General features: G+C 40.6%; 1 protein-coding gene across 1 annotated transcript in view; it reads left to right on the top strand.

Annotated features, from left to right (window-relative positions):
- The first annotated feature begins 1,967 nt into the window (after positions 1-1,967).
- The window catches only part of NUP133 (nucleoporin 133), a 59,156-nt gene continuing 35,923 nt past the window's right edge, over positions 1,968-25,200 (top strand). Inside the window, exons 1-11 of the mRNA XM_022553119.3 lie at positions 1,968-2,305; positions 3,968-4,086; positions 6,658-6,761; positions 13,108-13,215; positions 14,851-14,985; positions 15,606-15,776; positions 17,400-17,555; positions 17,869-17,939; positions 21,394-21,541; positions 23,001-23,148; positions 24,004-24,161. Coding sequence (XP_022408827.1) covers positions 2,124-2,305; positions 3,968-4,086; positions 6,658-6,761; positions 13,108-13,215; positions 14,851-14,985; positions 15,606-15,776; positions 17,400-17,555; positions 17,869-17,939; positions 21,394-21,541; positions 23,001-23,148; positions 24,004-24,161 — 1,500 coding nt within the window. The 5' untranslated portion in view covers positions 1,968-2,123. The remainder of the gene's footprint in view (positions 2,306-3,967; positions 4,087-6,657; positions 6,762-13,107; positions 13,216-14,850; positions 14,986-15,605; positions 15,777-17,399; positions 17,556-17,868; positions 17,940-21,393; positions 21,542-23,000; positions 23,149-24,003; positions 24,162-25,200) is intronic.

The raw sequence follows: 25,200 nt of genomic DNA, 5'->3' as shown, positions 1-25,200 counted from the left end.
TCACATCAGTGAGCTTAGTGTTCTGTTGTCTGCTCTCCCAGGCTCCTCTCTGTGTAAGGTCTCTGACCTTGGACCTGACTGGTTCCCAGGAAATAATCACAAATTAAACCATTATAGGCCGTACCCTGTATATGTACTTTTATAAAGTAGGGCTCCACTTAGGGAAATACATTTTATTCCATAAAAGTGCCAAAGCTGTTAGAAAATAAATGAAAAGAAATGTAAATGTTGTAAAACGTTAAGTATATTAATGCAAGAAGTATATGGAAACTGCATTGTAAATGTTCGAGGGTGTTTGTTTTTCTACGTTTTTACATCTGAGGCATCATGGAGCTTAGCTGGTAATCTCCATTCAACTCATTCAATAAACATTTATGGAGCATCTTCTATTTTGTTAGGTCCTGTGCTAGGTGCTGGCTGCACCTCCCTCATGAGGCTGGCACAGGGGTCCCCAAGCTGTGACCTGCTACCTGTTTTGTATGGCCTGCAAAGCTAAGGATGGTTTTTACAGTTTCAAATGGTTAAAAAAAATTCATAATACATGAAAGGTATATGAAATCCAAATTTCAGTGTCCATAAGTCGAATTTTATTGGAACACAGCCATACTCAGGGCAACAGACAGCAAGCTGGAGATTCTTCCTCTCTGGCCCTTGACAGAAAAAGTTTGCAGCCTCCAGCACTGGGGAAAACAACACACATTCTCACTGCTTGAAGGATGTTTATGCTGAAATTTAGAGTTATCTCAAGAAGTTCCATTGCCACTAGATGGGGGCCTTGGAAATGACTGGGCCTGGATAATTTCCATGATGAGTTCTTCATCGCACCCCTGCCTTTCCATTTGAAGAGGATCATAATTACTGTGTTGCTGAGAACGGAATTCTGATAGTTCTACCACATCTGCAGGAAATAATCCTGGCTGCTTCCCTGTTGTTGACCGCAGGGATGAGTCCCACATCAATCAGTGTGGTCTTAACAGAATGGGCTGAGTTTTAGGAAGGTTGGACAGAGGGAGGCACACCTAGGCTGAGAATCTTACACACACACACACGCTGCACTTGTGGGGTATTTTTCTTTTTATCTTAATGAAACAAAAATGGGCTTATATTGGACATACTAATTTTTAACCAAACTTTTTTTTTTTTTTTTTTTACCGGTATGCGGGCCTCTCACTGTTGTGGCCTCTCCCGTTGCAGAGCACAGGTTCCGGACGCGCAGGCTCAGCGGCCATGGCTCACGGGCCCAGCCGCTCCACAACATGTGGGATCTTCCCGGACCGGGGCACGAACCCATGTCCCCTGCATCGGCAGGCGGACTCTCAACCACTGCGCCACCAGGGAAGCCCAGAGCTCTTCCTTTTGCCTTGGCCAACTGCCCAGTTTTACCAAATGGGGCAGAGGTGGTAGTAAGATAGGGGTCCTAATGAAAGCGTGAAACCAGCTTTCAACGATTGAATTGTGAGGGGTCTGCAGGACTTCCAGGTGAAAGCGTCCACTAGGAGGCTGTCAGAAGCCTGTGGTTTTTGAGCAGGATCTGGTTAGCGATACGGACTTGTGGCGTCACCAACGTGAATGGGAAATGACAAACCTAAAGAATAACATCTAAAACACTGAGTGTGAAACCAGTGTCAGATTTAACACTTTCCCTCCCTTCTCAGCTTGGACCAGGGAAGAACTCATTTCCCAAGAGGCTCAGGAAGGACCAGCGTGCAGAGGCTTTGCGTTCCAGTTGCTGGAGGGCCACCCCCACCCGCCGGACTGGAGAAGGGCACCTGCTTTTGCTACTTCACTTCCCTGGAAACTCCGGATTCTCGCCGCTCCACGACGGGGACACGAGCACACAGACCCTCTCCCCCTCTAGGGGCCGCCGCCTTGACCACGCCCCGTGGCTCGACGCTACCCCGTACGTCACCACCCCACCCCCTCCTTTCCGGTTTCTCCTGACTTCCTGACCACACCCCACGCCTCGGCAAGGCGCTTTGACGTCATCACAGCGCGCCCCGTGGCCTGGCGCTGCGGTTTGACGTCTTCACCGCGCTCTCTCCTTCCCCTCAGGTGTTCAACCTTCGCGCGCTGGCCGAGCCTCAGCTCCACGGTTGAACGTGCGCTCTCTGTAGCCTTGCGTCATGTTCCCGGCCGTCTCCTCTCCGCGGACCCCGGGGCCCGGGGCCCGAAGGGGCCCGCTGGGCGGAGTTGGGCCGGGCTCCACGCCCCGGGCGACCAGCAGGAAGGGTCTGGCCCTGGGGTCTTCGGTCAGCTCTCCGGTGTTCTTCTCGCCGGCCGGCCGTCGTAGCTCGCTGAGCTCGCGGTGAGTGATCGTCCCGGGTTGCGTTTGGCGAGTCACAGGCTCACGGGCCTCCAGAAGCCACCGGAACCGGGGACGGCGCGGGACGCCAGAGTATTGGGAGAAGAGACCTCTGTCACCCTTGCATCCTTGTGTGTTGTTATTTCAGTCTCGCTTTAATTCATCAATTGAGTCTTCGCATCATGCACTTTGCATGGAATTACCTTTGTGTAGAGGTGAAGAACACATTGGATTAGAATCAGTGGTTACCCGCCTCACTCTTAGTACCCCTGTGATCTGGTGTAGGTCACTCATGATCTCTTCGTCTGCGAAATGGCGATAATGATACCTGACCAGAGCCTGCGAGGAGTCAGTATGAAATGCCACGATGCAGATATAAAGTGGAGAGTGAGGACCTCAAACCCTGGAAAATCATTATATGTGCTTAACATACTAACTGCCCTTAATATCCGCTGGTGGATAATTAAAGGGATTTTAGCTACAGAAGTTAGCTTTGTAGCCAAATTAATAGGGAAAAGGCTTTCCATAAGCAATGAGATAAGACTAGTAGTTTTGTTACCAAATAAAAGCATGGCACACCAGTTCACGTCACTCGTGAAACCGTGGTCTGCATCTCCCCTTTCATAATTAAACTAGAATTTTAGAAGAAGCTAACATGTGTCTTGAGTGGTTTCTTTTGAATTCGTCTATCAAAAATGAATTTTCCCCTGCAAAAAGACGGTGATACTGGGTCTTGAACTTATAGTTAAAATTTATCTATAGAAGTTTGCAATACTTTAAAGGAGAAATGATTTTTAAAGAATACCTTGTATCCTTTTGCGTTTTGTAAAGTGCTTTTCAAATGGTAATCTTGTGATTGTTTTCTACTCCTTTTGAGAAAAGTCAGTGAGTAAAAGTCATACTTGGTTTTCTTTTTTTTTTTTATTTCTTCTTACCTTTCGGTAATCATTGAAAGGAAAAACCTTTGTTATAATACTTTGTCAGAAACAATGCTCTCAGTCACTCTGCATCTCCTCAGTTAATCCTGTGATAAGAGGTAGAATAACTTTTATACTAATAAATTTACACTGGTTTTCTGAATGTTAAGAAGAAGGGGAGAAGGAAGTATAATTTCTACTGCTGTATCTGTTATCGAAGACCAGGTAGCAGCAGATACTCACGACCCTATTTAATTTCTTGATTTTGATTGTATAAATCTGGTAGATTCTTATAATTCTGTATCTGATGAGAGCTTAAAGATAATCTAACCTAATGTTTGTAAAACTTTTTTGACCACAGAGTATGATAAATTCTATATTCTATTTCGTTTTTTAAAAATGTTGATTGAGACCCATAATTTGAAAAACACTGATCTAGTCCAGCCTTATTTCACAGTTAAGGAGGCAGAGTTATAAAGAGTTTAAGCGAATAGATCATGCATCTAATTACTAGAGCATGAAAGTCTGAAGCCAAGTTTTCCTAAATCCTGTCAGTCTTTTTTTTTTAATGAAAAATAAATTTAATAACACAGTATATATGAGCCAGAGTTTTTTCACTGTTATACTTCATCTTTCTTCTTGTTTATCAGAGATTTTCTCTTTATTGTGAAAATATATACATAAAAATTATAATGAATAATGGAAATTTTTAAGTTATGAGTGAAATAATATGGTCCCGTTTCTTTAGAGGAACACCTACACGAATATTCCCGCACCACTCCATAACTGAGTCTGTGAACTATGATGTGAAAACATTTGGATCTTCTCTCCCTGTTAAAGTCATGGAAGCCTTAACATTGGCTGACGGTGGGTATCATTTTCATTTGCTTCTGTTAGCAATGCAAAATGAAGCCTAGGTCTGGCATGGAGATCGAAATTTGTGCTTTCTCTGGTATACCTTCACTTCAGTGGAGAGAAATAGGTGGCTTATTTGGTTTTTCATTGTAATTGAGAAATATCAATTTGGGAAGCAGAATGAGTTCATTTTAGCACAATCAAAATAAATGTTTATGGTTGTACATACTCTATATGCAAAAGTTAGTCCAATTTCAAAAGTTGATTGAGTATATGAGCATATGAGTATATGCTTTTTAAACAAAATCCAAAAAACTACTGCCTCACATTACTGGGTTTAATAATTCAGTAGAATCAAGTCTTACCTCCATTTCTGGATCCTATGTAGTACCCTAGAGGCTGTATGCACAAATTTATGTTATCAATTTGGTGCACCATTAGAAGATTCTCCTGGCAGACAATTAGACTGGAAGTGTGGACGATGCAGCCAACACAAGCTTTAGAAAGACACCGTTAAGGATGAGTTGGGGTGACTAGAAGAGTAAAGTTCAGAGCATCCTGTGATTTCCTGGAACAGTGTTTTTGAGACTGCAGGTAGTGACTGAAATCAGTTTAGTGGTTCATGACCAGCATTTTTTTTAAAAATGAAGTAAAATAGATTGCAAAATATCAGAGTGCTTCTCATTTCGTTTTATTAAAATTGTGTATGAATGCATCATGATGTAAAATGGATTTCATACTGTGAATGACAGTCACAAAAGTTTAAAGTACTCCGTTCAACAAGAAGGAATATTTCTCATCAACTTGAACCGGCACATCTTGCCAGTAAGTCCATGGGAGCTTCAGGTCCAATTATTTTCAGGCAGCTAAACTTCCGTGAACCTCTGTCATGCATTGTACCTATTTTAAATATATTTTTTCTTTTCCCGTCTAAAAATTTCAGCTTAAATTGCATTTAAACCTTTTGACACACTCCTGGTTCCTGCCACCAGATCATGTTAATAATAAATAGTACACAGCCTCAGAGGAGAGAGTCTCTAGAAATCAGGATGTGTAAATTGAAGAGTGTGTAAACTTGAGAGGAACTCGTCCTCACGTGGAAACTTCCAAGTGCTAGTCAGTTGGTGTGCTGTGTTAGCGTCCTCGAGGGTTCACCAGTGGAGGATTTGGAGCTGCTGTAGTGCTTTCAGGAAAAGAAAATACGGAGCAGATACTCCAGTTCAGCAAAAAGCCCACCCTTAACCTAGGTATGATGTGATATTTTAGCTTGTACATTATTGATGCCTTTTAGTTTGCCCCTCTACCCTGACTTTAGTTTTATTTATTTATTTGTTTTGCGGTACGCGGGCCTCTCACCGTTGTGCCCTCTCCTGTTGCAGAGCACAGGCTCCGGACGCGCAGGCCCAGCAGCCATGGCTCACGGGCCCAGCCGCTCCGCGGCATGTGGGATCTTCCCAGACCGGGGCACGAACCCGTGTCCCCTGCATCGGCAGGCGGACTCTCAACCACTGCGCCACCAGGGAAGCCCTACCCTGACTCTAAACGAAGAGCAAAGCTCACATTAATTAAATTTCTAGGGCCGCTAATACATTTACTCAGGTTTACCACCAACATGTACAACAGCAATAGACCAGTCACCCTTATCCACAGGCGTATGTTCCAAGACCCCCAGGGGATGCACCGGACCCTGTGTGTACTGTATTTTTTCCTGGACGTACATACCTGTGGTAAAGTGTAATTTATAAATTAGGCACAGTAAGAGAATGTCCAAGTTGCCAGCGTCACTTCTCTGTGCTTTCAGCCATGTTTAAGTAAAATAGGGTTACTTCAACACAGGGACCGCGATACCGCGACAGTGACTCTGATAACCTGCACTACGACTATAAGTGGCTAATGGGCGGGTGGCAAAGGAATGATTCACCTCCCCATCAGGACATCAGGACAGTGTAAGATTTCATCACAAACTTAAGAAGTGTTATTTCTGGAATTTTCCATTTAATATTTTGGACTGCAGTTGACCACGGGTAACATACCACGGAAACTGAGGATGAGGAGTGACTACTGTATACTAATTTAGTTTTGTCACTTAATACGGAATGTAACCCTTTAGGTCACCATATAATTAAGTAATTTATCATACTTTCACAGAGCTCTTATTTGAAAATCTTGTTCTTTTGAAGGAACGTGATTTTTCCTTGAAATATTTTATATATTTAATGAGGTTTATTATTTGTGTTGCTTTATCAAAATTATGAATGTTACTAAATATAATATTATAAAAAGTAAAATATCGGTCTATAACAAAACTTAAGAAATATTAAACCTAGGCCCAAAATATACTTTTTGCCTTTAGATATATTTCTAAAAGTAGTTGTCAAAGTTAAATGGATCTCTTGTTTCGGATATTAATAACTCTTGAATTATTCAAGAGTATTTTTTGTTGTGAGTTAACCTCGTGTGTGTGTGCTGATTACTTGTTTAGGTGAAGATGGTGCCAATGAAGAAGATTTTGGTGTGAGGAAGTTTTAAGTTTTTCTTATTCATACTTTAAGATTAATTACGTACCTCATTTTTTTTCTTCAGTTGACGATCAGCTGACTGTTCACATAGATGAAGGTGGATGGGCTTGTCTGGTCTGCAAAGAGAAACTCATTATTTGGAAGATTGCTCTGTCACCTATTACCAAGGTAATGGTTCTTTAGAGAGCTGGAAAGAGAGGAGAGGATTCCTAATTGGCTCTGAATTTTTACCCTAAATTTTTAGAGTTGTTGGAGGACCATAATTTGAATCTACTCAAGCATTATAGATTTGCATTTTCATAGCAATATGAAATACTGAGCATATCATTTCAAAAATGTTTCTCCCCTTATCATGATTTTAAGCAAGATCCATCTTATTTACATTTAATAAAATTAGAGACATGGAAGTTTTTAATGAATGTCACGCTAGTCACTCTGTCTAATGAAGTCTAAGACTAAAAGCCATCCACATAAGCTGATGAACTGAGTTTATTTATTTTTTTTAAGGTTTTCAAAATAACATTTATTTCTTAAAAGTTAACATGTGCATAATAGGACACCAAAGAACACAAGAAGCGAAATACAAAGTCATCCATCATCACAAGCAGTTTACCATTTGATGTGTCCTTCTAGGTCTTGTTTGTGTATTTAAACACAACTAAGCATCCATTTTTATGTAATTAAGATCATACAGTTATGTATCATGCTTTTTCACACATCATGAATATTTACCATTTCAAAGTCCCAAAGCTATGAGTATTTTGATAACCAAAAATACACTACACCAACTCAGTCTGGAAGGGAAAAAAATGTAATCCTTTCTTGGCGACAAAAACTTCAGAAAAGACAAAAATGGCAACAGGCCTCTAGATAAAGATATTGGCAGAGTTATGATTAAAATACTACATTCCCTTAACGTTCAATTAAAAATGAGACATAAAGCAACAGAGTACCCAAAGTATAATGCTTTTAAGAGGATTCATTATCTGATCTAAACTGTTAAAGTATTTAGCAAGGAGGTATATTTCCGCTGAATTACTTAACAATGTATTCCTATAGTACAGCTTAGAGATGCACACACATCAATGGTTATCATCAAAATATAAAAAGGAACACATCCACATACTTCCCTCCCTTTTATACTTCCTTCTGCCCCTCTGCTACCAACCTAATGAACAAGTCCTGGTGTACATTTCTCAGATGGTTTAACAGTTCCATGTCCAAGATGCTACTTTTTTACCAATTATAACAAAGATATTTACAAATTGGTTAATTCACTAGCTCTACTTTTTATCATACATTGTCATCTCAGGACTCCTAAAAAGCCTAGATGTTACAAAATAATGAATGAACCTTGTCCATAGTAAGCATTGGTACTTTACAAAAATGCACATTTAGACCTATGGTTTTAACCTAAAACTGTCTTCTAGATATGGAGATACTAGCTAAGAGCCCTTCCCTTCACCCTTCCTCTTACCCCTCCTCCAGCATATCAGCGACTAAGTACAGGACTATATCTAGCTCCAAGAGGTGGATTAACGTAGACGCTCCCAGAAGACACAGCCCTTCCTAAAAACCAACAAAAGGGCATTTATTAAGGGGTTATTTTACTACCTCTACTTTTAATATACTTTGGGCATTAGGACTTGCTTATTCTTTAATACACAGCAATATTAACTAAAACACACAAATAGAACAATGGTTAGACAATCTGAACTTGTCTAAAGACTCATGGGCACAGATCCCTTCTCTGTACTTCCTTCCCTGTCCGCTTCCCGCCTCCCCACCACCCAGTGAATAGTCAGCTTACTCTCCAAGACTCAAGTTTAACAATTTCCACTCCCCCAATACAACCATTCCTATGAATTAACAGAAAAAAAATACTTAAAAGGTGTTACTTTTAACTCTCTATTTTCAATATTTGTTGTGTACTTTTACACATCTAGAAAGATTAGATGTTTCAAATACAGATTTAAGTTTGTCCACTATGTATACACGTAGTAGCACTGAAGAAACTGCACACAAAGGCTGTAGTCACAAAGTGTCTCCTAAACAGGAACACTCTGGCCTAGAAGCTTCCCCTTCTCATCTCTATCAACCCAGTGGACAAGAATAATAAGCATCTGTAATGCTTAGAGGGGATTTTAACAATTTTACTTCCTCCAGTTGTTTTCAGAAGTCTTTCCTATGAATTTTAACACAAAGTGTACACAATGTATTTATCGGCTATTTTTGTCATACACTGGCAACCTCTTTAACATCTAGGAAGACTAGATGTTGTAAATTTGGACCCTCTGTCCTTTATGTACACTGTGTACACAGCCAAGTAAAACAAAACGCAGAGACACACCGGACAATGGTTAGTCTTGGTATAAAGCCCTTTACACTTTCTTCTTTCTCCCTGAACTAGCACAAATAAAATAATGTGTACTGCTCAGAGAGGTGGTTTGATCATTTTGATCACTCCATTTCTAAAAGACAGTATTTCATATGAATTTTAACAAAAGGATATATCTACAAAATATGTTACTTCACTACCTCTACTTTTAACATACTTTGTGCACCTCTAAACATCTAGAAAGACTAGATGTTTCAAATAAGGACTAAAGTTTGTCCACTATATACACAGTAGTGTTGAATAAACTACACACATGTAACAATGGTTAGATCTGAAAGTGTCTTCTACATAGGAACATTCTAATCTAGAACACTTCATTTCTCCCAGTACCTCCTTTCTGCCATCCATCCAACATTGCGCAAGTACAGGCACAGGTGTCACTTAGATGTGATTTACAATTTCACTTCCAAAGGCCCTTTTCAGAAGACGGCCTTTCAATGAATTTTAACACAAAGTGTACAAAATGTGTTAGTTTACTAACTCTACTTTTGTCATACATTGGCAACCTCTTTAATATCTAGAGATTAGATATTATAAAATTGGGACCCATTGGTCCAGTATATACAAAATATATACAGTAAAGTTAAACAAAATGCATGTAACATATAGAGCAATGGATAAGTTGAAATGTTCTAGTACCTGCTAGCAAAACATCTTTTGCAATCTTCCCTCCCACCTCCCTAAACCCAATGAACAAGCACAGAGTATACTGTTCAGAGAGGAGGTTTAACAATTCCATTTCCAAAGACAGTATTTCCCATCAGTTTTTAAAAGCTATTTACAAGAAGCATTATTCTACTAAAATTACTTTTAAATACATCAAGCACTTCTCAACATCTAGAAAGAATAGATATTTCATATAAGAACTTACTTGTCCACTATGTACACAGCACTGTAAAATTGCACACATGTAACAATGGTTATAATCTGAGGTATCTTCTAAATATGACCATTTTGGCCTGAACCATTTCCTCCCTCACTTCCTTCTCTCCACCGCCAATCCAGTGGACAAGTACATGCATATGTAATGCTTAGAGGTGGTTGAACAAATTCATATCCAAAAGTCATTTACAGAAGACAAGCTTTCCTGTGAATTTCAATAAAGTATACAAAATGTGCTCATTTTACTACTTTGTCATACACTGGCAACCCCTTTAACATCTAGAGACTAGATGTTGCAAAACTAGGACTCAATTTGTCCATTATATACACGATATACACAGCAAAACAAAATGAACATACAAAAAATGGTTTTGTCTGAAAATGTCCAGGTATGAACACACTAGCATATTACCTTTTGCAATTCTTTCCCTCCCTCCTCCAAACCACTGAACAAGTATAGACAATAGTATACTGCTCAGAGAGGTGGTTTAACATTTAACATTCCCACAGACAGTACTTCCTGTGAATTTTAGCAAAAAGACGTTTACAAAGTGATATTTTACTACCTCTACATCTAACAAACGTTGGGCACTTCTAAACATCTAGATGGACTAGATGGTTCAAATAAGGACTTAATTTGTCCACTATATACAGAGCAGTGCTGAATGAACTGCACACATGTAACAGTTATAATCTGAAACTGTCTTCAAAATACCAGCATTCTAGCCATTCTAAGACCAACCCCCTTCTCTCTCTCCCCCCTCCACCAACCCAGAGGGCTATCATGCTCAAATTTTCAGAAGACAATCTTTCCCATAAATTTTAACACAAAATGTACAAAATGTATTATTCACTAACTCTATTTTTGTCATACACTGGCAACCTCTTTAACATCTAGAAAGACTAGATGTTGTAAATTAAGACTCATTTGTCCATTATATACACTATATACACAGCAAAGTGAAACAAAATGCAGGAACATAAAAAAGACAATGGTTAATCTTGCTTCACTATAAACACACTGGCACAGAGCTCTTTGCACTTCCTTCTCCTCCCCGCGACCTTGAACCAGTGCACAAACACAGTGCATACTGCGTCCTGTTCAGAAAGGTGGTTTGGCCACCCCTCCCCCCCCAAAACAACATTTCATACGAATTTTAACAAAAAGATATATACAAAATGTCTTTTTACTACCTCTACTTTGAACATATATCAGGCACTTTAGAAGATCTAGAAAGACTAGATATTTCAAAAAAGTACTTATTGTCAACTACACATACAGTAGTAAGGAGTAAAATGCACACACAAACCAATGGTTCTAATATGCAAATGTCTTCTAACTGTGACCAGTCTGGCACAGAACCTTCTTTTCTTCCTCCTCAACGTCTTCCATTCCATGTCCTCTAACCCACGGAACAAACGTGGACCTCTGTGGCTCCTGATGTCGCCTCTAGAGGCGGTCAAACAACTCCATTTCGAAAAGTCATTTCTAGAAGACATTTCTTTTCTACGGTTTTTTTAAAGAAACAAATAGGCATTTACAAGACATGTGACTTTAACTCTATCATACGTCGGCAACCTCCTCACATCTAGAAGGCCTATATGTAGCGAAGTTTTCTTTCGAAAGGTTGGGGGGAAAGTTGAGAGCAGCTTTTTCATATTATATACACAGGCCTTCTATAAACGGCCAGTAAATCTTCCCAAAGGGTGGCGGGCAGTTCCTATTGGCCGCATGTGGTACGTTATTCTACCATTTCTATCTTAACGACATCGAGGTCTTGGTAGAACGATGACCAACCCCAACCGCCCGATGACCCGATAACGTTCCACTCGTCGTCGACCGGGGCTCCGCTCACCTTCCGGGCCCGTTAAGGCCTTTGTCCGTTGTTGTCCGGACGAGGTGAGGTCTGGTCCAACTGGGGCAGAGAGGTCACCTCAGGTCCCGGATCCGCGCGGGCTCTAAGGCCTAAGGGTGGCTGAGCTGGCGTCCACGTAGAGCCCCCTTCCCGGGCCCTCGAGGCTCTAACGGCCCTCCGCAGCGTTCCAGTGGCCGCCATTCTTCTCGCCCTGCCACGCCCGACGCTCAAAGGCGCCACGTCCTCGGTGAGCTGCCGGAGGCTTCGCCTAACCCTTGCAGCGTGGGGTCAAGAGACCCGGCGGTGGGTGGGATCTGGGCTCCGAGGGTCCGCCGCCATTAGGTCGCGGAGGTCGGGGTGTGGGGGCAGTTCGTTGCTGCTTCCAGGCTCGGGCCCTGCCAGTGGGTGGCTGCGGCGAGGGCTCTGGGGCTCGGTAAGACACAGCCTGAGCTTGTCCCGGGGGCCCCCCCAGTTCACCTGCCGACCAGAGGCCGGAGGGCCTGGAGGGCCCCGAGCTAGAAGGCCGCCATCCGCTTCTCACCGTGCTCTCTGCCGTAACTCTGAACTGAGTTTCTTAGAAGATAGGAATGTATTTCACTGAATCTACTGAATGATGCATAATAAAATAGGAAAAAATGATACCAGTTTTTATAACGCTAATTTAACTTTCAATTGTCAACTTCTCACACGGGGGTTTTCATTTGTACATCCACTCCCGTACCCTCAGCAGCCTCTTTTTCTTTCCGCTCCAGATCAGGCATACTCTCTTGCACCACTTGTGTTCACTGGGCCATTGTTCCACTGGGATTTGGGCTCCCACTTACCTAAACTCTTCACGTCTACTGGCCTCTGTACTGCTGCTACCTAGAAAACCCTGTTTGTAGTTTTAGGAGCATAGGTGAGGGAGAGGGCCTGGGGTGGGCATCCTGAGTTAGCAGAGGAACGCTGACACTTGGCTGAGTCTAAGAAATGTTTTCTAGGTGACTTGGAATACTAACTCTGTGGTCATGCAGATTTTAAATGTCAACTAAACAAATCAAGATTAGACTGGGAAAATTCCATAGGAAGCCTACACACTTCTTTCAACCAATAGACTTTTTGGTCTGGGAAGAGATTGGAGTAGTTTATATTAAGGGTCTGGTCTAGCTGCTATGTTTTCCTGATTCTATATCTCTTAAAATATTTTGTTTTAAAATTACTGAAAATGATGATGAAAGCCTGATCAAAAAGATATGAGAAGAAAGAGTATTTGTAGAATGGTATTTCCAGCAATGAATTAGAATCTAAAATATGCAGAGAAGGGAAATAGTGAAGCCAGATGCATATTCAAAAACTTGGATTTGACATGAAAGATGTTTTGTTTGGATATGTTCTATAGTTATCTGTTTGCAAAGAACTTCAGCTGCCACCTACTGATTTCCACTGGAGTGCCAACTTGGTGGCTCTGTCTTACTCTGCTACCTCAGGTGAAGCACATTCTACTCAGGTAGGTGACTTAAATGCTTATTGAAGTACATTTTTTAAAATAAGGGAGTTCTAAAGTTGGAGGAATCCTCCAGCCCAGTTCTGAAACGTAGCTATAAAGCTACAGGAATCAAGACGGAGAGGTGACGGCAAAGAGATGGACACACAGGGCAGTGGAACAGAATAGAGACTAGAGATATAGACTCACTCAAGGATGGCCCTTTGATCTTTGACAAAGGCGCAAAAGAAATTCAGTGGATCAAGGGTGGTCTTTTCAGTAACTGGTGTTGGAATCATTGGCTGTCTTTATGGAAAAAAGAAGCATTCCTCCTAAACCTCATTCTTTATGTAAGGATGAACCCAAAATGGATCATAGATCTAAATGTAAAACTAAAAACTTTTGGAAGAAAGCAGGAAAAAAAATCATCATGACCTGGGATTAGGTGAAGAGTTCTTAGAAATTACCAAAAACATGATTCATAAAAAAAAAATAAATTGGACTTAATCAAAATTTAAAACTTGGCTCTGCCAAAGGCACTGAAAAGAAAATGAAGAGAGAACTACAGACTGGTAGGAAATAGTATATTATATAAATATTATATACGATTTTTATATCCAACAAAGGACTTGTATGTAGAACATAAAATGAACCCTCAAAGCTTAGTAAGAAAACAGACAACCCAATTTAGAATAGGACTTGAATGCTTTACCAAAGAGGATATAAGGATGTCAGATAAGCACATGAAGAGGTGTTCACATCATTAGCCATTAGGAAAATGCAAATAAAATAAGTGAGATACCACTACACCCCTATTAGAGTGGCTGAAATGAAAAGCACTGACACTACCAAGTGCTGACGAGGACGTGGAGCAGCCGGAACCTCATACGTTGCTGGCGGGCCTGCTGGTGGTACAGCCACTTGATTTTCACTTCTCATAAAGTTAAAGTACCCTTGCCCTATGACCCAGCAATTTCATTCCTGCCTATTTACTTTAGAGAAAGTAATGCTTATGTTCACACAAAAAAACAGTACACTAATGTCATAGCAGCTTTATTTGTGATAGCCAACGGCAGAAACAGTACGAGTGTCCTTTAAACGATTTATCCATAGGATGGAATACTACTCAGCAGTAGAAAGGTGTGAGCTGCTGATACATGCAACAACAACCTGGATGAATCTCAAAGACGTCATTCTAAGTGAGATACAGGTTCTATTCAGTGTCAAATATAACCAGAGTCAAAAGGTTATATTCTATATGATTTCATTTGTTTGGCATTCTCAGAAAGACAGAGCTATAATGATGGAAACGGTGATTGCCAGGGGTTAGAGTAGGGAAGGGTGTGACAGTAAAGGGAAAGCGTTAGGGTGGTAGTTACATGAGTCTACACGTGTTTTAAAATTCACAGAACTGTAAAAAGCAAAAGATTTTATGCGGTCTGAAGAGAAACCAGAGTATAAAAATTGTAAAACAAAAGGGGGAAAATGTCAGTTTTATTGTATGATAATTTTTTTAATATGGAAAAAAAGGAATTTTTATTTCTGATTTCTGTTAATCAATAGTACATTGCCCTGGTTTCTTTATATCAGTGTCACCAAACTCCCGACTTGGGCTCCTTCTTTTATTGTGGTTACTGAGTATTATGGTCTTGTTTTGAGGCTGTTGCTGTCATGGTTGCCACCAGAGAAGGATCCATCCGCTATTGGCCAAGCCTTGCAAGTGAAGACACCTACACAGAGACGTCCGTAGATCTGGGAGGTGATAAGACTTGCAGTTTCCTAACGACAGTGCAGGTATATGATATTCTTTTATATTTATTGGAACGCTGTGATTTGGCTTGGAAGTGGGATTTAAATGACTAAAAATTTGGGGTTTTGAGCACATCATACAGGCAGGGGGTGGGGGGAATCAAAAAGAGGCAAGAAAAGAATGTCAGGATCTAGGATTTGAACACTTAGACAGAGGGAAGCCCTTCTCATAGGACTCTGCAATATCAGTAGTGCATAGTAGCCGATGTTATTCATTTCTGTCAGAAAGATCTTCATAAAGTGACGTAGAAACTCTTAGACAGTAGGAGGAATGGTTTGCTAATATATACTCTGCAGGTTTACTGAAGAAATAAAATCTGATACTTGATTTGTTGAACCTGCATGATGGTGAACCTATCACTTAAAAATCAGAATTAAAAAATACATGCAGTTAAAAATATTGCAACAAAGTTATTCTGTGTAGAATTAATATTAAGTTGAATGGATTCATAAGTAAGTGATTTTAATAAAATAGCACTGTTCTTTTTTATTCTTTTAGATTTGTTTTAAGGTACAGATGATTTCCTTCTGTATCAAACTGATTTGTGTTAATTTTCTTTTCTTAGTCTTAACTGCTTAACTAACTTTGCTATGTTTGTTCACAGGGAGGAAGTTTTATTTTATCCTCATCGGGAGGCCAGCTGATTCGCCTGATACCCGAAAGTGTAGGAAAAATTCATCAGCATATCCTGCCTCAAGGGCAAGGTGTGCTTTCGGGAATTGGTCGGAAGGTTTCTTCTCTTTTGGGAATTTTATCTTCTAGCAGTGATCTCATAGTAAGTTGATAAAATAACTTTGTTTTACAAGCTTCTCTTAGTGAAATCAATAAGTTGGCAGTTCCCTATGAAGTTGGTATTGCCTCTGTATGAACTGTGGTGTACATGAGCTGAAAGCTTTGATCTTTCAGTGAAGCATTTTTATTATGATGGTCAAATGAGTTCATACCCTGTAACGTTAATATTCTTAAGTCACACAGATTATCTTATAAGTAAATTCTTTGAACTAAAACTATGATGTAAAATTATAAACGTGTTTAAGGATTAATTTTGCTTTCTAGACATAACCAAAAGTGTGTTCTCCACCCCCATGACTCCAGCTATCTGTGTGGATGACTCAAATCTATGTCTGCTGGGCTTCTGCCTCAGTCTCTGGAATAGTGAAGGGAGGCTGATGGGAACTAACGTGTGGGGGGCATCTGCTCTCTGCTAGGTGCTCCATGTTTGTTACCTCCTGTAATTATTAGATGACCTGTAACGTAGAGAGCTTCATTTCCAATTTGTAGATGAGGAACTGGCCTCAGTGAGGCTAAATTGCCCAAGGTTACAGAATCACTCGGCGGCAGATTCATACCCACGTCTGTTTGAATTGAGAGCACACCTTTTTTTTTAAACTATGCTGTTCCCTCTAATTTCAGGTTGCTATTATTATCTGCTTCCTTAACTGGTCTTTGAACCTAAAACGTAACATGTCTGGAAGCAAATTGCTGATATTCTCTTCTCTCCTGTTGACTTACAAAACTCATTTCTTTTTTGACCTATTTCTAATGGCACTGTCACTTTTTTCAGAGACCCAGGTATAAAACCCTGGTGTGTGTGTGTGTGTGTGTGTGTGTGTGTGTGTGTGTGTGTGTGTGTGTGTGTGTGTGTGTGTGTGTGTCTCTCTCTCTCTCCTTACCAGGTTCTATAGGTTTGGCTTCTTTCATGTCTCACTGCCATCCCCATCTTCCTGCTTCCACTGTAAGGCCCTAATATGCACTCTTGGTTAATTTCCCCTAATTCTTGGTGCCAGTCCGCTTTACTCACTGTTGGCCCCTCCGGTCCCATTAGTGACTAGAGTCATGGTGACAGGAGAAGTGGAGACAATTAGGGTTTTCACTCAACAGTTCTGTATACGCAACTTAAAAAACACATCTGTTCTTCAGAAGCAAGAAAGACGAGGTTAACATACCCACATGGAACTACACACAGCCCTACCAGATTCCTTCTCCTGTAACACAGCTCTTGTGCTCACAAGCCATTGAGACTATCTCCCTTGCTTACTAGGTTTACAAGCTCACATTTAAGACTGTGCTGTGTGTGAACCTTATTTTTGCTTCTTTCCTGGTTGTAATCCGCATTCCAATTAAGCAGGGCTGTGTCTTGTTCTCTGAAGATCCTGTGACTTTCCCACCTCCCGACTCTGCTCTTCCTGGGCCTTCTGCCTTTATATTTGTGCCTGTGGAAACCCTCCTTACTCAAGGTCTGTTTCAGGATCACTCCTTCCTTCGAGTCCTAAATGAAGAATTCTGCTAGGATTACTAATCAAATAGTTATAAAATGTACTAATTTTGAATTTCAGAAAAATAGTTCATTAACATTAGAACGTAATAATCTATAAACTTTTTTCTCCTCTCCATATAGCTTTCAAGTGTCCTTTGGGATAGAGAGCGATCAAGCTTTTATAGCTTGACAAGTTCAAACATCGGTAAATGGGAATTAGATGATTCTTCAGAAAAACAAGCACATAGTTGGGATATAAATAGAGTCCTGAAGGAAAACATTATTGATGCTATCTGGGTAAGGAACAGTAACATTCATCTCTGTAATTTTCATTTATGTGAGACCGCTAGTTCCTTTAGTTGTTGTATTTATTAGAACACATTTCAGTGTAATACACAAAGTTTTAGCCATCAGATAGGCTGAAATGGAGTAGTCAATCTTTAGAAGTATTGGAAAGCACTGATTTACTTAACTTTTTCAATGCATACATTCATTCAGTAAATGTTTGACTTACTGTGGATGAGGCACTTTAGTAGGTGCTGGGGATATAAAGGTGAAAAGAAACGATTCCTAAACTCAAGGAGCTTACGTTATTGATATTTTCATGTAGGGATCTGAAAGTAACTATGAAGCTATTAAAGAAGGGGTCAACATTCGGTATTTGGATTTGAAGCAAAACTGGTAAGCAATTAATTTGTCATGAAGAACATAGGAGTTGTTTGGAAAAACAAACTGATGTTTGTTATAAAATGATGAGCAGTCTTGCCATCTGTTTTTCGAATGCCTCTAATGCTAATCTTATACTATTATGTCTTAACTAAATCGTTTTGTGTTGTCTAGCGATGCTAATTCATTTGAGAAATACAGGCAGTTGTCAGCCTTCCACTGTGTGTTCCATTAGCTGTCTGCCCTCAGTAGGGATCCGTCTGTTCTGCTGTCACAGCCGGAACCTCTAAGAGCTGCCTACCCCGCTGCTGGGGCTGCTCCATGCTGTCATTTTTCCCGACTCTGTGGAGATGCCAGGCGCTCTTCTCCAGCCCTTTTTCTGTTGCTGAAGGAGCTTTAGCCTGTGTTTGTCGCTGTATTGAATAAAGGAAGGATGGGGTGAGGTTTTGTCGTGGTGGTACAAATTAGAATTCAGTCACGGTTTATACTCAGAGTGAATTTCCTCTTAGAAATGGTGCTCTAAATGGTGCTTAAGATCCCAGGTTAGTCTGATAAAGCTACTTAATCCCATGTTATTGTTTAGCTTTAATACCAGAGGCCATATGGAACTTAAAAACCATTTGTAATATGGCTTCTGTGGCAGAGCTCATAATGAGTGCAAATACATGACTTGTAATTTTTCAAAACGCAACTTACCAGAAGTTAAGGAGTATTTTTATGTGTTCTAGAGTAATTTAGTTTAGTAGAACAAATTCTGCTTGTTTCTTGGCTTGAAGTTGTGCTGTTTAATTTTTCTCTCTTGGGCTATTGGGACTGTCAGGACCCTTTATAGTTTCTGAAAACCACATATGTAAACTATCAAAGAAGTAAAAATAATAGTATATATTTAATTTCCCAAAACAGTTGCATTAGGTACAGTATATCTTGTTTTCATTTAGCTTTACCAGACCTTCATAAATTTAGAACTGCTGCCAGGACACAGCCCACTGTGGGTGTAGGATGCGGGGATGCAGACGTTTCCTCATGTGTAGTTTTCAGAACGGAGACACAGGTTGAGAACAGAGAAACCTGCTTAGGACTGGCTGTGCCAAGGCAGACCCTGGGCACCTCCCCCGGTGCTGTCATGCTAACGCAGCTCGATTCTCATGGGGCCTGTGAGATGCAGCTCTCACCCTCCTTCTGGGCCCCTCCCCACCATAGCTCCAAATGATGCGGTCATCGCTCTTTTGAATACTCTTGTTCCGGTGATCCGTGCACCGCATCTGGGTGGGCCTCTTCTGTTTAAGGAGCGAGTGTGTCTCCCTGATGCTTATTGCTCCTCCTCGGTCGATTGCTCCTTTTGGCCAGAGCTGCAACCTCGGCTCCTATTTGCAGTGAACAGCCTCATGAGTTCTTTTACCAGATGATTACTGACGCAAAGCTCAGGTAGCTTCATTCTGGATTTTTTGAAATCATAAATGTATTGCCCTGTATATACTCGCATAAAAATTTGTCAATTAAAAAAAAAAATTCTGTTTATTTATTTATTTATTTTGGCCGCACCGGGTCTTGGTTGCAGCACATGGGATCTTCATTGAGGCATGTGGATCTTCTGTTGCGGCACATGTGCTTCTCTCTAGTTGTAGCACGCGGGTTTTCTCTTCTCTAGTTGTGGCGCACAGGCTCCAGAGTGTGTGGGCTCTGTAGTTTGTGGCATGCAGGCTCTCTAGCTGAGGTATGTGAGCTCAGTAGTTGTGGCGCGTGGGCTTAGCTGCCCCGCGGCGTGTGGGATCTTAGTTCCCCAACCAGGGATCGAACTTGTGTCTCCTGCATTGGAAGGCGGATTCTTTACCACTGGACCACCAGCGAAGTCCCTGTCAAATTTTTACTGATTTGCAGAATTGGTTATCTTCCTATCATCTTTGCTACCTAAAATACCTTCATGTTTTTTTAATCAGGAAGATTTGTTTTTATAAAGATGTCAAATGAAACTGGTCCAAGCACCACTCCCTGAGGAATCCTCTGTTAGCTGTGTCTCTGGGCCTCAGGGGGCACCCATTACCCCACAGCGGTCCAGTCTTTGGAGTGACTTCAGTGTGGAGTGACATCTGGACGTGGCCGTCTCTCCCTCCCTACCTGGTACGGAGGGCAAGAGACTGCATTCTCTGCGGCCTCACTCGCTTCCTTCTTACGTGTCATCAGTAGCTCTTTAGGTCACTGCCAGTATGTTTGGATGTGGGCCAGTGTCCTTGAATTCTTCTCGGGAATTCAGGTAGAAGTGATAAGGGCTGGGGAGCTGGAGGAAGAGAACAGTGGAGAAGGGAAATGAGAGCCACGTTAGGACTGCTTGGTTTGAAGTGCATGTTGTCCAGCCACTAGCTCGGTTTATTATTTTTAGTTGTCAGTAGAGGGTGCTTGCCACCCTGTTAATATTTCTGAGACTTGAACCGAGAGTTGCTAAAAATGCTACTAAATGTTTTAGAAGGGTTGAGATTAGAGACCATTTAATTGGTTGGGGGCAACAACTTTGATAGACTTAAGAGGACCATATACACTTTAAGATGGAAAAAGGTTTGTTTTTCACATATACAGCAGCTTGAATATACAGCAGCAGTTCTATGATTGGTTATTAAAATTAAAAACAAAATGTTTTTCCTCTGTACAAAAGTAAGCTTTAAAGGACAGATTAGATCAGGGGTTAGCAACCTTTCCTGTGAAGGTTCCAAAACTGTTTTATATTTTCAGGCTTTGGGGACCATGTGGTCTTCACTGCAGCTCTTTTACTCTATCAGTGGTAGCATTAAAGCATCCATAGACAACACATAACAAGTGGCGTGGCTGCATGGCAGGAAAGCTTCATTTACAAAACCTCAACCGGGACTCAGTTTAGTCTGAGAGCTGCACTTTGCCAATCCCTGTAATTGATGATTTGTTGGTCTTTTTAAGTCAGATTTATTGAGTTTTATTTTACATATAGAAAATACCTTGCTCGCTTTTCAATGTATAATTTGGTGAGTTTTGACAAACGCGTAGTCATTTAACTAGAACCGCAATCAAGATACAGAACAGTTCTATCACTCCAAAATTTCCTTGTACTCTTTTGTCAACCCCTTTCTCCACCTGCAGCTCCTGGCAACCATTGATGTATTTTCTGTCCTTATAGTATAAATGGAATCATAGGGTATAAAGCCTTTTGAGTCTGGCTTCTTTCGCTTAGCATAATGCATTTGATATTCGTTCAGTGGTTTCTTCCTTTTTACTGCTGAGTAGTAGTTCACTGTATAGACTTACCAGGATTTGTTTATCTATTCAGCAGTTGAAGGATGTTGGGTTGTTTCCAGTTTTAGGCAATCATGAGTAAAGCCACTATAAGGTCCCAGTCTCTTGGACTGGGCTTGCTAGGTCATATGGGAAACGTGTGTTTAACTCTTCAAGACATTGCTGGACTGTTTGCCCAAGAGACAATAGATCTTTCTTTCTCACTAATTAGCGATGGTCTCCTGATTTTGTCAGCGGCATGGCACCTGGCAGACAAGCCCTGTCTCGTCTATTACTCGCTGGTAACAGTAGAAGATAACGGCTACCAAATGTCAGATGCAGTGACTGTGGAAGTCACTCAGTATAACCCACCTTTTCAGGTAAGGTTTACATCTGTAAGTTAAAGTACAAAGTGACAGTAACATGCTGAGTTCTTTTCCTAACCATTGCAGGGTCAGATTCTTTGAGAAATTCATCTGCAGAGCTTGGAAGTAGATTTTATTTTATTTTTTAAAATCTCTTTATTGCTTTATTGTTATTATTTTTGGCAGCTTGCGGAATTTTAGTTCCCCGACCAGAGATTGAACTTGGGCCCTTGGCAGAGAAAGTGCAGAGTCCTAACCACTGAACTGCCAAGGAGTTCCTGGAAATACATTTTAAATAGCTAGTTTTTAGGCATTGCATTCTGTTTGCCATCTCATACTCAGTCCTTTGTTCAGCCTTAGCTAAAGAGAAGTGAGAGTGGGAGCCCCTCACAGCGAGGAGCGTGCCTCTCCTGCCATAGCTCTGTGAAGGGGTCTTCATTTCAGTATTGCTGAGAAGGAAAACATTGATGATGAACTGCAGAGTGAAAAATAAGGAAGAAACCTGACATGAACTGGGCTTTGGTTTTGAGCCCTATATACTACAGAAAAATCCCATTTTTCCTCAGAGTAGGATTATATTTGTAGGTAACCACATTATATACTTGTCAAATTTCATGTGAACGATTAAAAGGCAAGCTCTCTAATTTTAAGCTTCTTAATAGCAATCGAACATTGTTGAATAAGTATGATGTTTTTGAGGAAAGGCCTTAACTGCTGTAAATTCATTTCATTTAATCTTGTATAGTATCTAATTCTGTTGAACTCTCACTCTTAATATGATTTGTGTAGCTGAGTGCTGTAAGGAAATCTTTTAGTTTGGTCTTTTATTTCAAACAGAAATAAACCTTATGTGTTCTGATTATACAAGAAAAATATGCTCAGTGTTAAAATTTTTCAGACAGTGGGAAAGGGTATAAAGAAGACAATTTGAGAATAAAAAAATTCCATGTTTATGTTATGTTTGTAAAATTCTTTTAATAAACGGAATATCCTTTTTAGCTTTCGCTAATTTTATGATTTAATTAGGTCTTATTTCTATTTTTAATTTCATATATGATCAAATTAACTCAGTTTTCTTGTGCTTGATATCTGGACAGTGAAGAAAAAGACAGTATTTATCAGGGGTCGTTTATAAATAAATTTGTCAATTCTAAAATAAATAATGAACTAATCCTTTTATTTTCTTCCTCACATTTGTTACAGGCGGTTAGTTAAAATCTTATCACCATGGAAACGTTTTCAAACTTTGCTAATTATTTGCAACTCAGCAAATGGTCTCTCTAATTGATGTTTACAAACTTATTCTGTCATGTTTTGTAAATCATCTGATGGATAGTGTTTAGGTTTTTACAAGGATAATCAACAAATTATTTTATCATTTTTATGAGCGTACAAAAGTGTGAATTACAAAATCATACAAACAAGTATTTTTGTTTCAATTCTGATTAAATGTAATCTTAAATTTAATTTTCAGTCTGAAGACTTGATTATATGTCAGTTGATGGTCCCAAACTTTTCAAACCAGACTGCCTATCTGTATACTGAAAGTGCTGTCTACGTGTGCTCCACAGGAACTGGGAAGTTTTCTCTTCCTCGGGAGAAAATCGTCTTCAATACACAAGGTAGGGTAGTGGTTTTAGAAAACAGGATTAGGGAACTCGTTAGTCATTCTGAGCAGTTTTTGTTCTCTTTCCATAAACTTTGCTTCAAGCATGATGCCTGTGACATTCAATCCCACGCCTACAGTAGCTGAAAAACTGGAAGGGTGGTAGAGTTCCCAAACTGATACATTTATGGGCAAAAAATAGTAACGTTTTTCCCAGAAGAGGCCAAGAAGAAAAGAACTGATGCTAACAGAAGTAATTGCTTGTTCCTGGTCAGTAAGAGTGACTTATTCTGAGCTGATGTTCTTTAAATGTTTGTCCAGACCCCTGGGTAAGAAGAATCCCAGGTGCTGGACTCATGCAAGGGGACTGGAATTGGGGGGGAGGTGTGGGTGATGGGGGGAGCCAGCCAGGTGTGAAAAACACCAAGCAGACAGTCTCATTAGGGTCTTTATCTTAAGGGGCAAAGGGCAAAATCCATGTGAGGCAGCAGGATGGAACCTCAATTCTCTAGTCCCAGCACCAGAGCCTTGACTGGGTGAGTGGGATGCTGTTAAGACTACAAGAGAGCTTAAACCTTTTCCTTCCGCACTGGCTTACTCAGTAAGTCAAGGTAGGGTTGGCAAGCTGTACTCTGAGTCTTGCAGAAGGGGTGATTTTCTCATTTGGTGCTCTGTGCCCACTACTCTTGCAAGGCACAGTGAAGGACACAGCCTACCACTCCAGATAGCGGGGAGCCTTGACTTTTGACGCGGGATTACAGAGTAGGAGTAACACGGCAAAGGATATCACCAGGATTTTCTGCTGGGAGGTGGATTTAGGAAAGTACTTTTTGGTTATGTCTATCTGATCGTGTATTTTTCTTTCTCTTAGGAGATAGTATTTTAGGAGCTGGTTCCTGTGGGGGCGTTCCTATCCTTTTTTCCAGAAACAGTGGATTGGTGTCGATTACTTCAAGGGAAAATGTGTCCGTATTGGCAGAAGACCTTGAAGATTCCCTGGCATCTTCAGTTGCTGGACCAGGCAATGAAGTAACGTGGTTCCATAAGATTTTTTTTTCTTTAAAGTATAGTTGATTTAAAGTGTAGCTGATTTGCGAAGGATTTAACGATTTTTATCAGGGTGTTTCCCACAAATGTTTAAAAGTCAGACACTTTTAAAAGAGTTGTGATGAAGACATTAGTTCTTTTATCTCTCTCATCTTTTTTGTCCTCTTATTCAGAAGCGACTACTTGTAAGTCCTTCAGCTGTTTTTTTTTTGGCGTTTGCCTCCACATTTCTAAGTAATATGCGTGTATTGCTGTCTCTCATTCACTGATTCTCGTCATCTGCAGATCTCCTGTTGGAGGATGAGGACTTGGGTAACCTGCATTCCTCTCTGCCTTCATCACCCCAGTGTACATTTTTTCCATTATAAGGGCTATGTGAATGTTGTTTATAGTCCAGAGTGAAGCAGTGTGCTGATTCCATTTCCTTTAGTGTACAACTTGGTGTGATTCTTGGAGTGGACTAATTTCATATTTGCTTACTTTTCTTTGATATATGGCTTAATCTTCCCACACCCTCCAGCAGCTGCGTAGGTGCCTTTCCGTAAAGCTTTGCCCAGGGTCACGTCTCTAGAGAAGCCCCTTGCCTGCTGTCTGCCTGGAACTTCCCTATTTCTTGTCCTCAGGGCCTGTCCCCGCACTGCACAGGTTTGCCTGGCCTCCTCCCTGCTCTGTCACTTGCTGCTCCTCCCTTCTGGTTTCCATCTTTGTGTGTTGCAGTTGGAACCGCAGATGTGTGGTGGTTGTGTTTCTTTTTCTTCTGGGATGATTTTTGAGGGGAGAGTGGGGGAAAAAAACATCATTTTTTTTTCCTGTTATCTTGAATTCTGAAATACCCTGATCCGTAAAAAAGATTTTTATCATTCTTTTACAGGAGGCTAAAAATTAACACTGTTTGGGGTAATTTCCATTTGAAAAGTATGTAAAATATATAGACTGTGTAATTCAAAATGAAAATGATTTGATACAGGTTCAACAGAAAGTAACTTTTCTTTTTTTACGTTTTTTCTTTTGTAATCATGTG

Source organism: Delphinapterus leucas, chromosome 16 (genome assembly GCF_059928025.1).
Source record: "Delphinapterus leucas isolate spDelLeu-1000000601 "Yukka" chromosome 16, BTC_Dleu_Yukka2, whole genome shotgun sequence".
Classification (NCBI taxonomy): Eukaryota; Metazoa; Chordata; class Mammalia; order Artiodactyla; family Monodontidae; genus Delphinapterus; species Delphinapterus leucas.
Note: the sequence above shows the minus strand (reverse complement) of the source record. Positions and strands in the feature narration are given on the sequence as shown.